This window comes from Drosophila ficusphila, unplaced genomic scaffold, assembly GCF_018152265.1.
Source record: "Drosophila ficusphila isolate 14025-0441.05 unplaced genomic scaffold, ASM1815226v1 contig_198, whole genome shotgun sequence".
NCBI classification, from domain to species: domain Eukaryota; kingdom Metazoa; phylum Arthropoda; class Insecta; order Diptera; family Drosophilidae; genus Drosophila; species Drosophila ficusphila.
The window spans coordinates 11,554,140-11,570,791 of record NW_025064092.1 but is presented as its reverse complement, the minus strand read 5'-3'; the positions used below and the strand labels follow the sequence as shown (position 1 = coordinate 11,570,791).

The window sequence follows — 16,652 nt, the reverse complement described above, 5'->3', positions numbered from 1 at the left end:
TGCGGTATTTTTCTTGTCACGTGCGTGAGTGCCAGAGTTTTACGCTGTTAAATACAAGTTTATTTCGTTCTTCTACCTTAATATTAATAAAGTTTGTTAAGCCAGATAGGTCTGGCTAGCTGTGTATCAGTAATTTGTTTAAAACAATATTTACATCTCAAAATAATAACTCAATTCCATGTAAAAATACTTTCGCTTATCAAAGTGTTTTCACTTGCGCGGGTTTTTTAAACTGGGAATTTGATAATTTACTTTTCCTTGCGATTGTATTTTGCACCCAAGCAGGGGATACAAATCTAAAAACAATTTTTAAATAGATTGGAAAGTTTTTGCAAGATCAATATATTATAGTTTGAAACACCCAAAAAAAATAATTATAAAAACCCTCTGCCCAAATATTAAAAACATGCTTGGTTTTTCAATTTTAGTTTTATTTTTGTTTTGTTTTTTTTTGCAAGAACAATAAATTATGTACTCGTTGAAAACAAAAAATAAATATATATTTTGTTCCCGAAATTGTTTCTCTCTCGCACGCGCTTTAAATCTGATTTTTGTAGCCTAAATATGACATTTTTGTGGTTGTAAACATACACATATATCCATATACATATATATATTTATTGATCAGTTTTAGATTTATAAGTAGAGTTTCTTTAGCTTAAGTTTAGGCAATAAAATAACTTTATTTTCTTCATCGACTCTAGTTTGCTCTCCCCCACTTCTCTCTTTACACTTCTGTCTACTTCTCGCTCTTTTTCCTGCATTGTGTTTGCTAAGAACGTCTCTATTCAGTTGACGAATAAAAAAAATATTATGTTTAAGGTAAGAATAGGTAAAAAACACATTCGAAATAAACCTAAGACGCGTCCGATAAAATCGCTTAATAAACAATATTTACATGGGTGTGTTTGTGAGGGTAAGTCGACATTTAGCTGCTAATATTGCTTATGACTATATAACGTACACATATCAGTAGGGGATTTGGATCTTTGTGTTGTCGCCGTGGTGCTGCCTTCACGATTCGTTTCACTAATCCTTATCATTTGCCGTAGTTAAAACGCAGACCATGCTCGAGAATTCGCTATCACTTTGGGTTAATACGTACGCATAAACGGTTCGGATCGGATCGGATCAGATCGCATCGTATCCCTATCCTATCGCTCTTGGCTACATACTTTCGATTCATATATATGTATATATACGTGGGGTACAGCTGACTGAAACTAGGTGCATTACAGACTATACACATAGATATTGTGGTTGCTATATCAGCACATAAACAAATTACATAATCACAAACAACAGAATTTATTTTGGTGGCAGGCTTTCGGTGTGTCTAACGACAACGGCGATGGCTCTCCGTTTCCATTTCCATTTCCGTTTCCGTTTCCAAGTCCGATTATCTGTGGCTGCTGTACGTCTTGTACACTCGTGTCACCCTCGTCGTCGATCCGGTGGGCGATGTGGACGAGGAAGCGGATGCGGATACGGACGTGGATGTGGATGAAGACGAGGCAGCAGCCGCATGCGACGAGTCCGCCGCTCCCACGGCCAGAACTTGGGTCGTCGTCTCCAGATTTAGGGGCAGGGTGTTGTCGTGCTCGTCAGAGTGCTCGTAGATGTAGTCGCGCTTTTTGAAGTTGTCGATGATCCGCTTCGTGGACTTCATGTGCGCCACAAAGGCCGCCTCCAACTGGTCGAATCAAAAAAGGGGAGAGTAATGCCAAGTTAGAATAGGTTTACAGTGGTTGACAAGGCAAATTAGAATATGAGGAACCAGAGCAGAACTCACGCTGGACGTCAGGTTCATGAAGGTGTGGTACTTCTCCAGCACGCCGATAATCTCCTTGAAGCTGTTCCCCCGCAGCTGACGCCGCACCAGGGACTCGTACAGCTCGTTGTCCGCGATCAAGTTCCCCACCAGAATGGCCGCGTAACTTCCTTTCAGAGTGTGCTCCATGTGGTGACCAGCGCGTTGCAAAACTGTGGGATAAAGCCACCCGAGGATTAGCGGTGTTCAGCACAGCACAACGCCGTAAATGTGTACTTACGATTGTTGACGGTCTCCTCCACTTCCTCCTGTTTCTTCTTGCCCTTCTCGTTGCTCTCGAGGAAGGCGTCGGTGTTCTTCTCCACCAACCTGGTAATGGGAAATCGGTAATCAGTGGACACACAGGGACAAATAGCATATCGTTTGGGCTCACCTTGCCAGTTCCTCGCACTTGTAGAAGTACTCCAGCAGGGCTTGCAGCGCACTCACAGTTCCCTGGGCCGGTGGATTGTCCGCCACGTACTCCGCCGGAGCTGCGGCCTGCATAAGCGCCGTCCGGTTGGGCGGCGTGTGCATGCACAGGTTGATGAGCAGGGTCAGTACCTAGAGGACAGGGAAGACAGACGTGAGAAAAGGACTTAGACCGGAGGCCTTAGGCTTGGACACTCACCAGTATGCTAAGCTCGAAGACACATTGGTCGGGAATGTAGTTCGCCGAGAGCAGCAGCAGCCGGAAGCTCGTCTCCACCACATCGCCCCGCTGGCCAAGCAGCTCGGCGCCCAGCGAGGGCTGCGCCTCGTTGAACGTGTGCGTCAGGTTGATCATCACCTTGAGCACCGGCACCAGCAGCTCGCGCATGGCCACGCCCGGGTGCTCCTTGTTGCTGCCGGCGCAGTCCACCGAGGGGTGCAGCGTGAGCTGCTGGCTGCAGAGCCGGTACAGCTGGCAGAGCGTCTCCACAGCCTTCCCCTGGCCGAAGGTGAGCATGTAGCGCTGGTTCGCCTCGTTGTGCTGCGTCACGTTCTCGAGGACGCGCAGGCAGCGCGCCACCGTCTGCATGTTGTCCAGCAGCGTCGGCTGCCAGTGAATCTCCGCCTCGCTGGCGATCACCGGTCTGCAGAAGTCCGAGATGGTCTTTATGATGTGCTCCAGGCCGCCCAGCTTGCGCAGGTCCTCCTTGAACCACTCGCCCGCCCGCTTGGACGTCAGCGAGAGCAGCGTCTCCATCGCCAGCGTGCCCACGGTCAGGGAGTCGACGTTCAGATGGGTGCCCTTGCCCTGCGCCTTGATCTCCTCGCACAGCTCGCGCACCTTCTGCTTGTTGCGGTCGTAGCCCGCCCTGTCCGGGTGCCCGCTCTCCGTGCCGCCGCCGACGCCGTCCGCCTCCAGGAGGTTGATCATCAGCTCCAGCGAGTCGCGGTCCAGGTCCATGTTGAGACCCTCCTGCGAGAGGATGTACATGATGGCCGAGGTGCACAGGCCCAGGCTGAGGTCCTTGTTGGCGTCGGACAGTGCCTGGGATGGTGAGTGTAGTGATTCGATTAGTAGTGGTTCCACAGTATTCATTCTAAAGTAAGTGACTACATTGCCCACCCAGAAGGGATGGCTTTAACTCTTATGTGTAAGGTTCTTGGTATTGTTTAGTGTTTGTCCAGCAATTGGATACCCCGCTGCAATCGATGCAATCTTTCAAAACAAAAGTCGCGCTTCTGGGTATTGCTAACCATACGACCACAAGTGGAGCTGTTTCAGCTGCAATATGGATAAACAAGTAATCCCGGAGAACCCAGCATATCGAGTGAGTTGCGGAAAATAAAGGCCTACCAAGGGTATTTGATAGGGTCTTATGGGGCGGACTTACCTTGAAGAACTTGGTGACCACGCCGTGCGCACGCACATGCATCCGGAAGGCGGGCATCATGCACTTGGCGGCCAGCTGCAGGGCGGAGAGGCAGCGCGTCGCCGGCGGATTGTGCGGCTGAAGCGCATCCAGGATGTACTCGACGTCGTCGTCCATCTCCTGGTACTCTCCGATCTCCTGGATCTGGTGGGCCGTCTTCACGTTTCGCACCACCGTGTAGTAGTCCTTGGTCTTGCGGTCGACGCGAATGGGTCCTCCGCCGCTGCCGCCAGTCGCTCCGCCGCCGCCGCCAGCTGCTCCTCCCGCTCCGCTGGAAGCCGTTCCCGCCGCACCGCGTTCCAAGTCGAGATCGCCGGCGATCGGCTCCAGGTCCAAGTCGAAGGCATCGACGTTGGTGGAGGTGGTGGGCGCTCCCTGCTTCCCCGCCAGCCGCGAGGTCTTTCCGAGCGCCGGGCTGTCGCCGCGCAACGTGGACGCGCTGCTGCACGCACTGGAAGAGCCGTTGTTGTTCGACGAGGGACTGTCGCCGAAGTCGCCATCGGACTTCCCCGCCGCCAAATGGTGCAGCAGGTGGTCCTTGGCTCCGGCCACGCCCGCTCCCGATGCCGAGGCGTTGCTGGCGTCGCTGCCGGTGCCCGCGCCATTCGCCTCCAGCGCCGCGTCCCAGCTGTGCTTGTACAGATGCCGCTTGGCCACCGTCGCCTGCTCCGCCTGGTCGGACGGCACCAGAGCGCGGCTCTTGAAGATGCTGCCCTTCTTCTTGGAGATGACCAGCTTGACGGCGCCACGCTGCTCGCCGCCAGCGGACTCCGCTGCCCCTCCAGCCGCGGCTCCGGCAGCTCCTCCCGCTCCCGCATTGGAGGCGCCCTGCGCGTCCAGGGTCAGAGTTCGTTTGAACTTGTCCTTGAACTTGAAGTCACGCGGCGGGGGCGACGAGGAGGATCCGTCGTGCTGTAGCGACGAAGTGTTCGAGTTGTTCGAGAGCTCGTCGGGATCGGGGTCCGGGTCGTGGTCCGGCGAGGGTTCCCTGTGCTCCGTGTGCGGGATCTTCGCAGGCGTGGGCTGCTCCGCGTCAGCCTCGGGGGGCTCCTCCTCCTCGGGCGCCTGCTCCTGCTGCAGCACCTGGGTCACCTGCTGGTTCTTCCGCTTCCGGCCGTAGCTGCGCGGTGCTGCTCCCGCCGCTCCGCCCTCCACAAGGCGACTGGCCTCGGCCTTGGCGCACAGACTGGCCGCTATCTTGTTGATGTTGTTGTTCACGCTGGCCGAGTTGTTGTTGTTCGCCCGAGTGGTCGCGTTGCGTCCTCTTCGCGGCGGCGGAGTGGCCTGCTCCAGTTGCCCTTCGCTCGCCGGTGCTGGTGCTGCCGCCGCCGCCGCCGGCTCGTCCACTTCCATGTCGACTTCCGGCTCGGCCTTCTTGTAGTTTCGGGTGCCCCGTGTGCTTCTCTTGGGCGCCGGAGGCGAACCGACGGCAGTGTCGGCTCCCTTGGCCCTGCCGCGGGTTCTGGTCTCCGTGGCCGGAGCAGGGGCTTCCGCGGTGTTGTTCGCCTTCTTGCCCCTGCCCCGCGTGGCCCTCTTCGGCTGCTGCTGCTGTTGGTCCTCCCCCTCCTCCGGAGGAGCTGGGTCAGGGTCCGTTGCCGTGCTGCCGTTTAGCCGAGGCACTTCTCCCCGCAGCACGGCGAGTATGTCCTCCTGCAGCGGAGTCTCCGGCAACACGGTGGCCGTCCCCGAGACGACGCCGTCGTTGGTCATCATCATGGACGCCAGGCGGGACTCGATGTCCGAGGGCGGGGCCACCAGCGAGGAGTGCTGGCTCGTTTCCAGGTCGCTGGTGATCACACTGGAGCCCCGGCTGCGGATCACACAGCTGTCCTCCTGCACGGCCTGCGCCAGCAGCTGCGGCGTGCTGTTGCCCTTGGAGGAGATGCTGCCCAGGACCGAGGACTGCGAGTCGAAGTCGTGATCGGAGCGGGTGGTGGGCGATATGACCGAGGATCCTCGCTGCGGGTGCTGTGACGAAGGCGGATGTTGCGTTTGGTGACTGTTGACCTCGCTGAAGGCCAGGTGAGGTGAGGGCGTCTTGAACTCCGAGGTGGGCTCCCTGGGGTTGGCTGCAGATGACGGAGGAGCGGCTGCAGCTCCCGCGGCCAGCAGCTGTTTGTGCTTGTGCTTCTTGCTCTTCGACTTCTTCTCGCTGCGAGACTCTGCTGCTGCGGCCGCTTTGGCGATGGCGTTGCGGATCACGTCCGTCTTGATGATCAGCTTGAGCCTTTCCTTGGGCGGCTTGTCCGGCGATATCTTCACCGTGCAGTAGTTGATCTCCGGCGGTTCCTCCTCCTCGTCCTCCTCCTCTTCCTCGTCCTCCTCTTCCTCGTTGCCGTCGGACGGCTTGCGCTCCTCGAAGGAGTTGTCCGTCGCTCCCCCTGCCGCCGATGATCCTTCCGCCGATTCCGCTGGCGGTGGCCTCAGTGGCTTCACAGTAATTTTTGGCGTGCTTGCAGGAACTGTTTCGTCTCCGGTCCGCTCCGCTGGCTCCTCCTCCGCGACGGGGAGCAGGCTCTGTGGGTTCTGGTGAGCGGGCGAGCTGCTCGGCGGCTCCTCGCTGTCCGTGCTGACCAAGCGGGAAGTGCCCTGGAAGGGAGAAATGCGACAGATTAGCTGGGAATGTGTGTCTTGGGGTGAGCCTACTTCTGGTAGATGCGGCTAGTAGAAATAGAAAGGGGACTGCTGAGCTGTCCGAAAATTAGCACTTGAAGTGAACCAAACTAAGCAAGAAGCCACCGATAAATGCGGAACAAAAAGAGCGCCACCAGTGAATAAAACAAAACACCAACAACTTGGCACGGAGAGAGCGAAGCTGAGACTCCAATTCCGTTGCTTTGCTTGTAAAAGCGCGCGTAATTTAACACTGCTTCGCGCGCTGCGCTTCTCTCCCTTTTCTGCACACGGGGAACCATGCGGGGAGAGAGAGAAAGTTGGAGCAGCTAGGAGAGAGCGGCTGAAAGAGAGTGAGAGGTGGAGAGAGCGATCGCATTCGGGGTACTCGACAATTTTTTTTTTGAAGAAATTTATCGAAAATGACTTCCAGGAGTTTGAACGAGGTATAGTATAGGAGTATTGAATCCAATTGGTTTTTTTGTTTAAACGATTTATCCTTGCTTAAACTGTATGTGGAATCCAAGTCAATGCAAAGCAAGTAGCTTTGCTTACTCGTAAATAATAGTCTTATTCTGTGATTCAACAATATTCAATGACTTATTTAACAGTAAGCCGAGCTAAGAAAAACTAGCCAAAAGCATTTGCAAATCAAACATTTGTTGCTGTGGACTTTGGTACTCACCTTGGAGATGCGCAGCACAATCGGAGGATGTTCTGGAGTGCGGGAGGCGCTCGAAGGATTCGACGGAACGCCTGATGCGGAGGGAAGCTGTGTAGCCGTAGGCGTGGGAGCACTGGGCGCAGACGTGGGCGGGGGAAGCGAAGGTTCTGATCCCGGGCTGCCAAACGTGGAGCTGATGAAGGCTTCAGACGCGGAGGCCGCGGTGGCCGCCACTTCCCCAGGTTGGCGCGCCGCCTTGGGAATGACCAGATCCTTGGTGGGCGTGGGATAGCGCTCGTCTTCGTCCACCTCACAGTAGTTGACCGCCTTGCGGGCGCGACCCAGAACGCGCGAGGGTGGTGCCTCTGGTTTCAGCTTCTTTTCCTCCTTCGGTTTCTTCTGCCTCTGCTTGCCCGCTGCACTGGACGACTCCGGCTGCTCCGAGGCGGGATCGCTTAGCCCCTCGCCATCCCGGTCAGAGGCGCCGTAGAACGCACCAGGCGTCGAGGGCGTGGTCGCGGCGGCTGATGTTGACGGCGTCGTGGCAGCCACCTTCTTCTTGGGCGATTTGCGCTTCCGCTCTGCGGAACTACCACCCTTGCCCGGCTTCAGCTTTTGTCCGCCCGCCTCCTGGGCACCGGAAGTGGGCGTGGCCCCACCAACGCCCGCTCCCGCCGAGTACTGGTCCCGCATGGGCGACGCACCAGCCCCGCAATGCGGCAACTGCTGGATAATCTGGGCAATCACCTCCGGCGGAGCTGCGTTCCTCGATTTGAAGAACTTCTTAGGCTTTGGCGGCTCCGGCACCGAAACGGACAGATCGCTGGGATCGTGGTCTTGCGTGGAGGCGGGACTCTGGGAAGGACTTGCTGCCGCCGCGGCCGCCGCTGCTGCCGCAGCCATTGGATGAAGGGCGGATAGCGTGTATGTGCGCGTCGAGGTGAAGCCCATCTTGCCCCATTTGCCAACGGTGCCCACGGAGCGGGCGACAGTCGGCCTGTTGGTGTTCTCCTTCTCCTTGCAAAGCGAGTCCAGCGGGACGACGATGTTTTTGCCCCACCGCGACATTTTCGGTGGCGTTCCTGGGCTCCGGCTTGGCGATTCCTCTTCCTCCTGGTTGGTGGCTCTACTCCTTGGTAACCAGATCACTGAAATTGAAGAACACATATGTAAGTGGCCAGCTTCGACAGTTTAACTCAGTTACAAGCCCTTCTCACATTTGGGTAAACAAAAGAAACTGGGTTTGTTTGTCATTCGAGATATGTTGACATCATTTGAAAACATAATAACAAATGCAGGAAAACACCATTGAGGATATCATATTTACAATTTCGAATGTATCGATTTAACATATTTAATATTATGACATTTTCTGATTGACTATTGGGATTTTACCACTGTTATAGACAATTAAACCAAATGTTTCTGTGTGGTTACCCCTACAAGATACAAAATGCATAAATAAATAGAAAACCAAGTTTTCTGCCAAATACCAATTTAACGTTGACCATTCACTGCTACTCGAATTATCCTTCTGCTGCAGTGCCAAAAGTTAAGTAGGCAGAACTTTTACAGGATTTAGGCCACAACATATCCCGTTCTCCAGCATCATTAACTATTAATTCATGTTTTTGCACCGCGGACAGTTATTGAATTTTACTAAAATGAGCGATTTGTTTGGTTGAGGCAAAGAGAGAAGTGCAGCAACAGCAAAACACAACAAACGCGCGCCCCTAAGAAGTGCGTGGGTGCGAGCGAGAGCACACGATAGTGCGCACACACACACACGCGCAAGCCAGCGATTTCCAATTTTCATACACACGCACGCATCGAAACCAAATCAAGTTCTATTTCCGAAGCCAAATGCTAAAAACAAACAATTTACCGCCCTTGCTGTTGAAATTCCTCCTTAAATCTACAGTAACGAAACTTACCTTAAGTGAAACATTTAACTGCTCTTTGTTTTTGTTGTTGTTGAGCACCGCTTGCTGCGTGGATGCATGTGGGTGTGAGTGAGTAGTGTGGTCAAAATCTCTGTTGCTGCTGCAGCGCATATGTATGCGACTGCGTGCGTGTGTTTGTGTGTGTGTGTGTGCAGGGAATGCAATAAAACAAACGATGTTTGCGTTTGCTTTTGCTTATTGGCGCAATTTTTTGCACGAAACACAGTTAAAAAATTTCACGACTTTTTGAGGCTTATTACCACCATCTTTTATACGAATCTACGCCTATCCGCGAATTGCAGCGTTTATTTTGCGTTGCACACACTTTTTGGTTTTGCCACCACTTTAACTTCACTTTACTTTACAGCACAGCATCATCCCAAAAGCAAGAACAACAACACACACGCACACCACCAACACTAATGCAAACAACAACAACAACGGCGACAATTATAGCTACTACTGCCGTTCGTTCTTCTTCTTGCTGGAAATATATTTTTGATTTCGCGATTAGTTGGCCGCTAAAACGCGCTTACTTATTGCGCGCGTTTAATGTTATCGCCGTACGGAACAAACGCAGGGGCGATTCTCGGTTTTTGCACGGGCCAAATGCACGAAAAAGTTTTTTTTCTCTGTTTTTCTACGAGAGAAACACGATTTTAGAGCTGGACTAACTACTCGCGATATTATCGATACACACATTAAGAACTTGACTGCGATATATCGATATAGACAGTAAGACAAGTATATCGGCGTGCACCTCGTCGGTTATCGATAGAACAAATGCGATAACAAAGATCGAAGAAGTGGGAAAGACGCGCACAAAAGTTGCTAAGCAAATCCATCAGCCGGCTATTCTGCCGCACTTATTAAACAATGCTCAAGATTACATTACCGAAAAAAGGAACAAGGGCTTAAGCGGTTATAGGACATTGTAGGCAATAACTTAAATATTGATGTTAAATAAGGTAAAGTCACACCCCTGCTCCTTGTCCTTCCAGAAAAAAAAAAAAAACAAAGCTAAGACCCAAACCAAGGTCCAAACATGGTACACCACCCACATAAATAAGAACTTTAGAATATGAATCCATATGAATCCAACACCTTCCCGTTCGCTATATTGTTGTGTAGTTTATTTACAAAGGGAATAATAGAATGTAAGCTAGGAATTCAATAGACTCGCTCCCGCAACTTGAACATCAACGGGTCCTTTGTGCGCAGGATCAGTTCGGCGATCAGGACTGGCGGCTCTGAAGAGTCGCCCACAAAGTCAACCTGGTAGTGCCTCAGGACATTGGCAACAATGGCCTTGATCTCCAGCATGGCGAACTTCTGGCCAATGCAGTTGCGCGGTCCTGCTGAGAAGGGGATGTAAGCGTAGGGATTGAGCTTCTCGGCGCTGGTCACCACATCAAATCGCTCCGGCTTGAAACTGTTGGGCTCGCTGAAGAGTTCCTCTTGTCTGCCCAAATAAAGCGGTGAGATGCCGATGTTCGTGCCCGCAGGAATAAGTTTTCCATCTGAATCGAGACAAAAATGTTAATGTTAATGTATGCCACTTCGAAGTCGACCAAAAATTAAAAATGTTCTGCGTGTTGAAGTGCAGGAAGTGAAAACGCAAGTTTCGGATATTTGGAAACGAATCGATTCAACATTTGTTTAGGTGTACCACCTCGAATGGGAACTAAAGATTAGCGCCTATTTTTGTGTCCTGCTGTACTCACTTATCTCGCAGTCCTCCAGGACCTTGCGGCCCAGCAGCGGAACCGAGGGGTACATGCGGAGGGTCTCCTTGACGCACAGGTCGACGTAGTGCAGCTGGTTCAGCAGGTCGTAGGTGACGGGCGTGCTCTTGTCCTGGCCCACCACGGAGCGGACTTCCTCGAAGCACTTGCTCTGCGCCTCCGGATGGGTGGCTATGTTGTAGAAGAAGAACATGAGCGCGGAGGAGGTGGTGTCGTGGCCCTCGAACATGAAGGTGTCGACCTCCTCGCGGATGTCCAGGTTGCTCAGTGGCCGCTCGTCAACGGTCGACTGCAGGAGGATGTCGAGGAAGGCCATCTTGCGCTTGGCGCCCACGTCCGCGTCCGCGTGCTCCGTACGATTCTCCTGGCTGCTCCCGCCGCGGATGATCTCCTCCCGCCGCTGCACGATGATCTTCTCCGTGAACTGGTGGAGCACGTTCAGGGCCTTCTTCTCGGCCCTCGCCAGGGGGGTCAGCATGTAGGTGAGGTCGAAGCGGTAGAGGATGTTGAACATGCGCTTGTGCAGCACCATCGAGATGGTCTTCACCGCCTGCACGTACTCGGAGTCGGCATTGGACTGTGCGTTGATGGACACGCCCATGGCGGTTTCTAGAAAGAAAGGCAACGAGCAGAGCTTAATAGCTTAATCGACACGAAGTGTTTGCCAGCAAAAACTGAGGAAACCTGAGCCCTGGTCCGCGGGTGCACCGAAGGTTTATCCGGCAGAGGACGAGCGAATTCCTACCGCAGATCGTGTCCATGGTGCAGAGGTTGATCCAGTCGTAGAGGCTGAAGCCGGAGTCTCCGTGCTTGAGGCGGTCCCGCTCCAGGTTCACGAGCATCTCCCGCGATCCCTTCTCGAAGACCTCGACGAACTGGTCGAGGATCTTGAAGTGGAAGGCGGGCGTGATGATCTTGCGCCGCTTGTGCCACTTGCGGCCCCGGCTGACCAGCAGACCCTCCTTCAGCCAGGGCTCCAGGGCCTTGTACTCGCCCGCCTTGTCGTTGAACCGCAGGGTGCCCAGCACCGCCTCCACGTCCTTGGGATTGGCCATGAGCACGTTCAGCTCCGGTCCGAGCCAGACCTTGAGCACCTGGTCCTTGGAGTACGTCTCCATGAACCCGGTTATCGTCTTCACCAACTCGTGCGGCGGCTTCCCGATGAAGTGGTGGCCGTGGCCCACGAGCGGCAGGACCGGCGGACCCGGCATGTAGCTGATGAGTTCTATCACCCGCTTAAACTTCAGCTGGTAGATCAGCACGCCCACCAGGACTGCGCTGGCCAGGACTGCGCCTATGACCAGGAACATGATTCTAGATTCTGGAGCTAGTGGCTTCCGCAATGAACCCCGCACACTGGCTGCAAGGGAGCTACTGATCCGTTAACAACCCGTCCCTATGCACGATAACCCCACGTAGTTGGCCAAAACAACTGATTACATTGCCCACTCGACGCTACACTGCAAACTACACATGAGCTGGACAGGCTTCAAAGCCCAAGGGGAGGTTGTGGAGCTCAAGTACAGCATAGCCACACTGCGTTGTTAGCAAACAATGGGGAACCAATGCTCCCTCCGGTGATTAAACACCTTCGCTCGCCTCCTCCCAGTTTGGCTGAGTGCACCGTGGTGCTGTGGTGCTAATCGCCCCGGATTATCTTATCACTAGCTCTCGAACGGCTAGCTTTCTACCAAAATAGTGCGCCAAACAATTCCCGGATCGCCGATATCTTATCGCTTCGGTAGCCGTACTCAGTGTTTTATGGCGGTGACTTCGGTTTGGACCTTGGCATAGTGTTGAGAACAGATATCCCCCCGCGGATCAGTAGGCTTGGGTGCGGAAACCTAAAGTCGAACTCAAAAGTGGACCAAACCAGGCACTGGCCCTCGAACTCACCGCAGATGGCGTCCAGCGTGCAGAGGTGGATTGCCTCGCCCAGGTTGATCGGTGGGTTTGTATCCTGGCCTCCGCTCCTGCGTGAGCCCAACTCCTCGACGAGCCGCAGGGACTGGCGGTCGAAGACCTCGACGTAGGCCTCCAGGATCTTGAAGTGGAAGGCGGGCGTGATGATCTTGCGCCGGCGGTGCCACTTGCGGCCGCTGCTGACCAGCAGCCCCTCGTTCAGCCAGCGGCCCAGGAAGGAGTACTCCTGCGACTTGGTCAGCCACTGGCTGGTGCTGAGGACCCGCTCCACGTCGCGCGGGTTGAAGAGCATGACGCTGTAGGAGGGCCCCAGGAAGAGGCCGAACGTATCGCCGTACTTCTCCGCCAGCTCCCCGATCCGGAGGCAGGCCTCCGCCGGAGAGAGCCCGAAGAAGAGGTGGGCATTGCCCAGGAGGGGCAGGGGCAGGGGCGCCGGCACGGTGCGCATGTTCCTCACGAACCGGCGCATCTCGTGGCCGAGGACCACCAGGAGCAGGACGAGCGCGAGCAGGAGCCACATCTTCGGGACAGACAGACAGACCGGCGCGCCGAAGGCGAGGCTGTCAACTGTCCGCTCCAGTCTTCAGTCCGCGACCAGCTCAACACCTGATAACCCGGGATGCTGCCCCTATCAGCGCCTTTGAGTAGTGATGACAGTCTGGCGTTATCAGCTCAGAGCTGCTCCCATTTCCTTCTCCAAACACACGAATAGTTCGTGTATAGTGCTATATAGAAGTACAGGCTGAAATCAAGATTTCTTCTTCTTGCTCTCAACATTCTCGTTTCCGCATTTTCGTGGCTTTGCTTGAACCCTGGATTGTAGAGCCTTGCCTTTGAACCGCAGGCACTTGGGCTCTTTAGCACACTGGCACTTTGACACTTTGGCTCTCTGGCACTTTGGCACACTGGCAGTTTGGCACACAGTTTGGACCACGCACCCAACTCCGAAGAGGGCACAGTCCGTTTCGCGATTCCCGAGTCATCCTGAGACGGCAGAGTCCATTTCGAGATTCCCGAGTCATCCTGAGACGGCACAAAAACCCCGAGAGGGGTCACTACTTCGGGTTGGCAGATCGGCAGCTGCTCTGCTCGACTTTTCGGGGAGATAAAGTTGACAAAGCCCCGCCGCAGTGGCATTCCATTCCAGTCCAGCGATAGTCAGATTGTTTACATTCGGCGGCGCGGGCACCTGACCGCAACTCATCCTGCTCCAAGCCACAATGACGTCACGTTGGCCACATGGCCGAAGGCGTCTATTTCGGGCCGGTGCTCTATATTTAGACCATCCCACTCACATCCCAGCGAGGCGGACAAACAACGATGACGAGGTCGCGAACTTGATTGAATGAGTTTTCCCCGCAAAATTCGAAATTTAGTAAACAATTTCCATTGGTTTCGTCATCAATGACTTTTAAGATACGCCGGACTTGGGTAAATGCATTTCCAGGTCGAGTGAGCAACTTAATTACTGCCCCGTAAGACTACGCAAAATCCTATTTTGGGCGCACTTTTCGCATATCTCTCGGCACTTCTGACCTTTATGGCCTTTAAAATGCAGATGTTTATGCAGCTGCATGCGAGTACGAAAAGCTGCGGCGCACACGAGCACAAATTAGAAATTCCCATTTGGCAGCCCCGTTGAGTCATTCCGCCACACCAGCCACATCCGAATCGGAATCTACATCGGAACCCGCATCAGAGGCCGCATTTCGCATCCCGCATCTCGTATCCCGCATCCCCATCCACATCCCCATCGCCATCGCCATCGCCATCCCCATTGGAAAACACATCGCCCACTGCGTACCAGATATAGTCGTGTATATTTGTCGGGGCTACAACAATGGCAACAACAGGCGTCCTTCGACCATGCCAAATTCCAAAATTCTTGCGTCGCCGCTCGTCGGTCGTCGACATCGACGTCACTTTATCTCCGAGATCCCCCTGTTCCTCTGCCCACAGCATCTAGAAAAAAGGCGGAACGTAAATATTTACACATGTCTTACAAGTGCTGGCCATTTCTCGATGTCGGATATAGCCATATAGCCGTATAGCTGTGGGGGCCGGGGATCTCGATGTGCGTTGGAATTTCATTGGCATTCCGTTTTTCGAGTTGTTTCCAATTTTGTTCGCCGCACATTGCGCATCGTCGACAGCTCAATGCTCACTGTGGTGGCCAAGGGGTCGTGGCTCCTGCCTTATCTATGATCCTTCCAGGCAATTGCTCCAGTACCCCGAAGTTGGGTTGAGGGAGACGGCTCCCGCTCGGGAACTCAGCTCTGGAGAGCACTAGATCATAACAATAAAAATAATGGCAAGTTGGCGGCGGCGAGCAATTTGCGTCAACGGCTCTCGCCTGTATGGCATCTAGTACTCGCATATGTCGCACACCACATAGCCATATAGCCGATCCGCACAGATGTATGATGAGTTCGGTCCAACTAACCACGATTTCACGATTTCAGAAAAAAGCGGAGAAGAGAAAACGTGTGTTTACGCTTTTGTTCGTTTTTACGCAATGAATATCGCTGAGCTGCTATTGGTGCGCCCCCTGCTGTGCTTGTTCGGCACAATGCGGGCCAAGTGCCTGTTTATATATAGATCTAAGGATGATCTAAGTTTTATTAACAATAATAAAACATATGATTAAGCAGACGGCGCGTATGCGCAATTTTCCCGCTGCCCCGAGTTACGTATACGCCACGTTGCCTTGGCCGATATAAGTGGTCGAAAACAGCCAACAAGCAGCAATCGCTGGCCAAATAAGGCGATTTCCGCTCCCCAACGCCATTACTTAACTCAGCCAGCCGCCCAGCAATTGGCCACTGGCAAATCTGTTTCTCTTTATTGTCGTTGGCGAAGAAGTTCGGGATGAATCACCTCCGATCCTGAGTATAGTTGCCCGTTTTGACGCTGCCACTTGGCAATTGTCACAAACAAATACGACTAATTGTTTGAAGCACTCATTATTTCGCTCTGCTGACGAGTTCCCAGCTGGGGGAATCTCAACTGCCACGGCAAACAACTCAAGCTGACCCGTTCTCTGACGGCTCTTCCTTCGGGCACTTGGTGACAGACATCGAGGGTTACTGCGCCGATATATATGCTACCACTACAACATTGTAAGGAACCCGAGTCCGAGTCCACTCCTTCGGTTCGTTCTGAGGAAGAGCCTGTGGCCAGGGGATTGAGTGATGGAACCTAACACCTCACAGCTCGAAACTGCTGTTACCAAGTTGACTCTTTACTGCAGCGACGACAGCCTCTGGCAGATCTATCAAATAAATTGTGCTGACCATTCGGCGATTATTGGTCTGCGCTGCGGCAGGAAATTGCTCAGGCGAACGCATTTTCATTCATGAGTTGATTTTATTTATGTGCTGGCCGCTGCCAAACCAGGCGAACCGATCTCGCTGGCGGGCTGCATACGCTGCATACTGCAGTACATAGCCAAGAAGGTACCTCTCCCGTTCCCCCTTCCCCTCCCACACTCACTCACACACACACACACAGGGAAACACGTGTGGCGGTGGTGAACATAATATACATATAATTGCCACCGAGATTCAGATTCGCCATGCACTTGTGGCTGTCAGCCAAACATGCAACAATAACGAGCGGGTGCTTGTGCGGCAGGGGCACGAGTCCAAGGTGCCGAAGTACTGAACCGCGCTGATACCCAGTGAATCACCTGTGGCCTGGGGACCCATCCACCCATCCAGAGGATGGGGAGGTGCCTCTTCTATTCCGGAGTGCAAACAACGCTCTTCCCGGGAAAGTGCATTCCTCCAATGCGGCGAAGTGCCGGTTGGAATCGGGCTTGGGTTTGGATGCCAGGAGATCGGAGCGGATCCCAAGATACCCAGGATGCCACTCGACGCCCCAACAGCCAGCATTGTATGCGAACAATGCAGTCGAATTTGTTTAATTAGCGGAATAGAATCGTATACTCGAGATTGGCGGGCCGGGTGGACCAGGTCCGAATGCAGGCTGACAAGCCAAGGCAGCTGGGCACGCGCACAGCGCCGGTGACTCTGGGTTCCGCGGTTCCGCGGCTCTGGGCTCCTAGGCTCCTGGGGCTCTTGGACCCGAGGG

General features: G+C 53.7%; 2 protein-coding genes across 3 annotated transcripts; both read right to left on the bottom strand.

Annotated features, from left to right (window-relative positions):
* Nucleotides 1-598: 598 nt before the first annotated feature.
* On the bottom strand, nucleotides 599-9,580 carry LOC108097241 (protein wings apart-like). The gene is made up of 8 exons (XM_017199419.2): nucleotides 8,884-9,580; nucleotides 6,971-8,097; nucleotides 3,634-6,261; nucleotides 2,442-3,287; nucleotides 2,205-2,374; nucleotides 2,052-2,140; nucleotides 1,793-1,983; nucleotides 599-1,693 (listed from the first exon to the last, which is right to left on the bottom strand). Exons 2-8 carry the CDS (start codon nucleotides 8,015-8,017, stop codon nucleotides 1,400-1,402), a joined length of 5,265 nt encoding a protein of 1,754 aa, XP_017054908.1. The 5' UTR covers nucleotides 8,018-8,097; nucleotides 8,884-9,580; the 3' UTR covers nucleotides 599-1,399.
* Nucleotides 9,581-10,003: 423 nt separating this feature from the next.
* LOC108097065 (cytochrome P450 4d1) lies at nucleotides 10,004-13,437 on the bottom strand. 2 transcript variants are annotated; one of them, XM_017199102.2, is made up of 3 exons: nucleotides 12,534-13,437; nucleotides 10,617-11,246; nucleotides 10,004-10,412 (listed from the first exon to the last, which is right to left on the bottom strand). In XM_017199102.2, exons 1-3 carry the CDS (start codon nucleotides 13,078-13,080, stop codon nucleotides 10,063-10,065), a joined length of 1,527 nt encoding a protein of 508 aa, XP_017054591.1. In that variant the 5' UTR covers nucleotides 13,081-13,437; the 3' UTR covers nucleotides 10,004-10,062. The 2 variants fall into 2 exon arrangements, with proteins under 2 accessions (XP_017054591.1, XP_017054590.1); XM_017199101.2 differs by lacking the exon at nucleotides 12,534-13,437 and adding an exon at nucleotides 11,383-12,063.
* Nucleotides 13,438-16,652: the final 3,215 nt, after the last annotated feature.

What these genes read in the sequence shown, in the direction of transcription:
- LOC108097241 (XM_017199419.2), bottom strand. Translation starts at nt 8,017, where the DNA reads ATGTCGCGGTGGGGCAAAAACATCGTCGTCCCGCTGGACTCGCTTTGC. An exon ending in TCTTCGAGCTTAGCATACTG is followed by an intron (nt 2,375 to 2,441) that starts GTGAGTGTCCAA and finishes CCTGTCCTCTAG; the next exon opens with GTACTGACCCTGCTCATCAA. An exon ending in TCATGAACCTGACGTCCAGC is followed by an intron (nt 1,694 to 1,792) that starts GTGAGTTCTGCT and finishes TGATTCGACCAG; the next exon opens with TTGGAGGCGGCCTTTGTGGC.
- LOC108097065 (XM_017199101.2), bottom strand. Translation starts at nt 11,947, where the DNA reads ATGTTCCTGGTCATAGGCGCAGTCCTGGCCAGCGCAGTCCTGGTGGGC. An exon ending in CACCATGGACACGATCTGCG is followed by an intron (nt 11,247 to 11,382) that starts GTAGGAATTCGC and finishes CTTTCTTTCTAG; the next exon opens with AAACCGCCATGGGCGTGTCC. An exon ending in CCTGGAGGACTGCGAGATAA is followed by an intron (nt 10,413 to 10,616) that starts GTGAGTACAGCA and finishes GTCTCGATTCAG; the next exon opens with ATGGAAAACTTATTCCTGCG.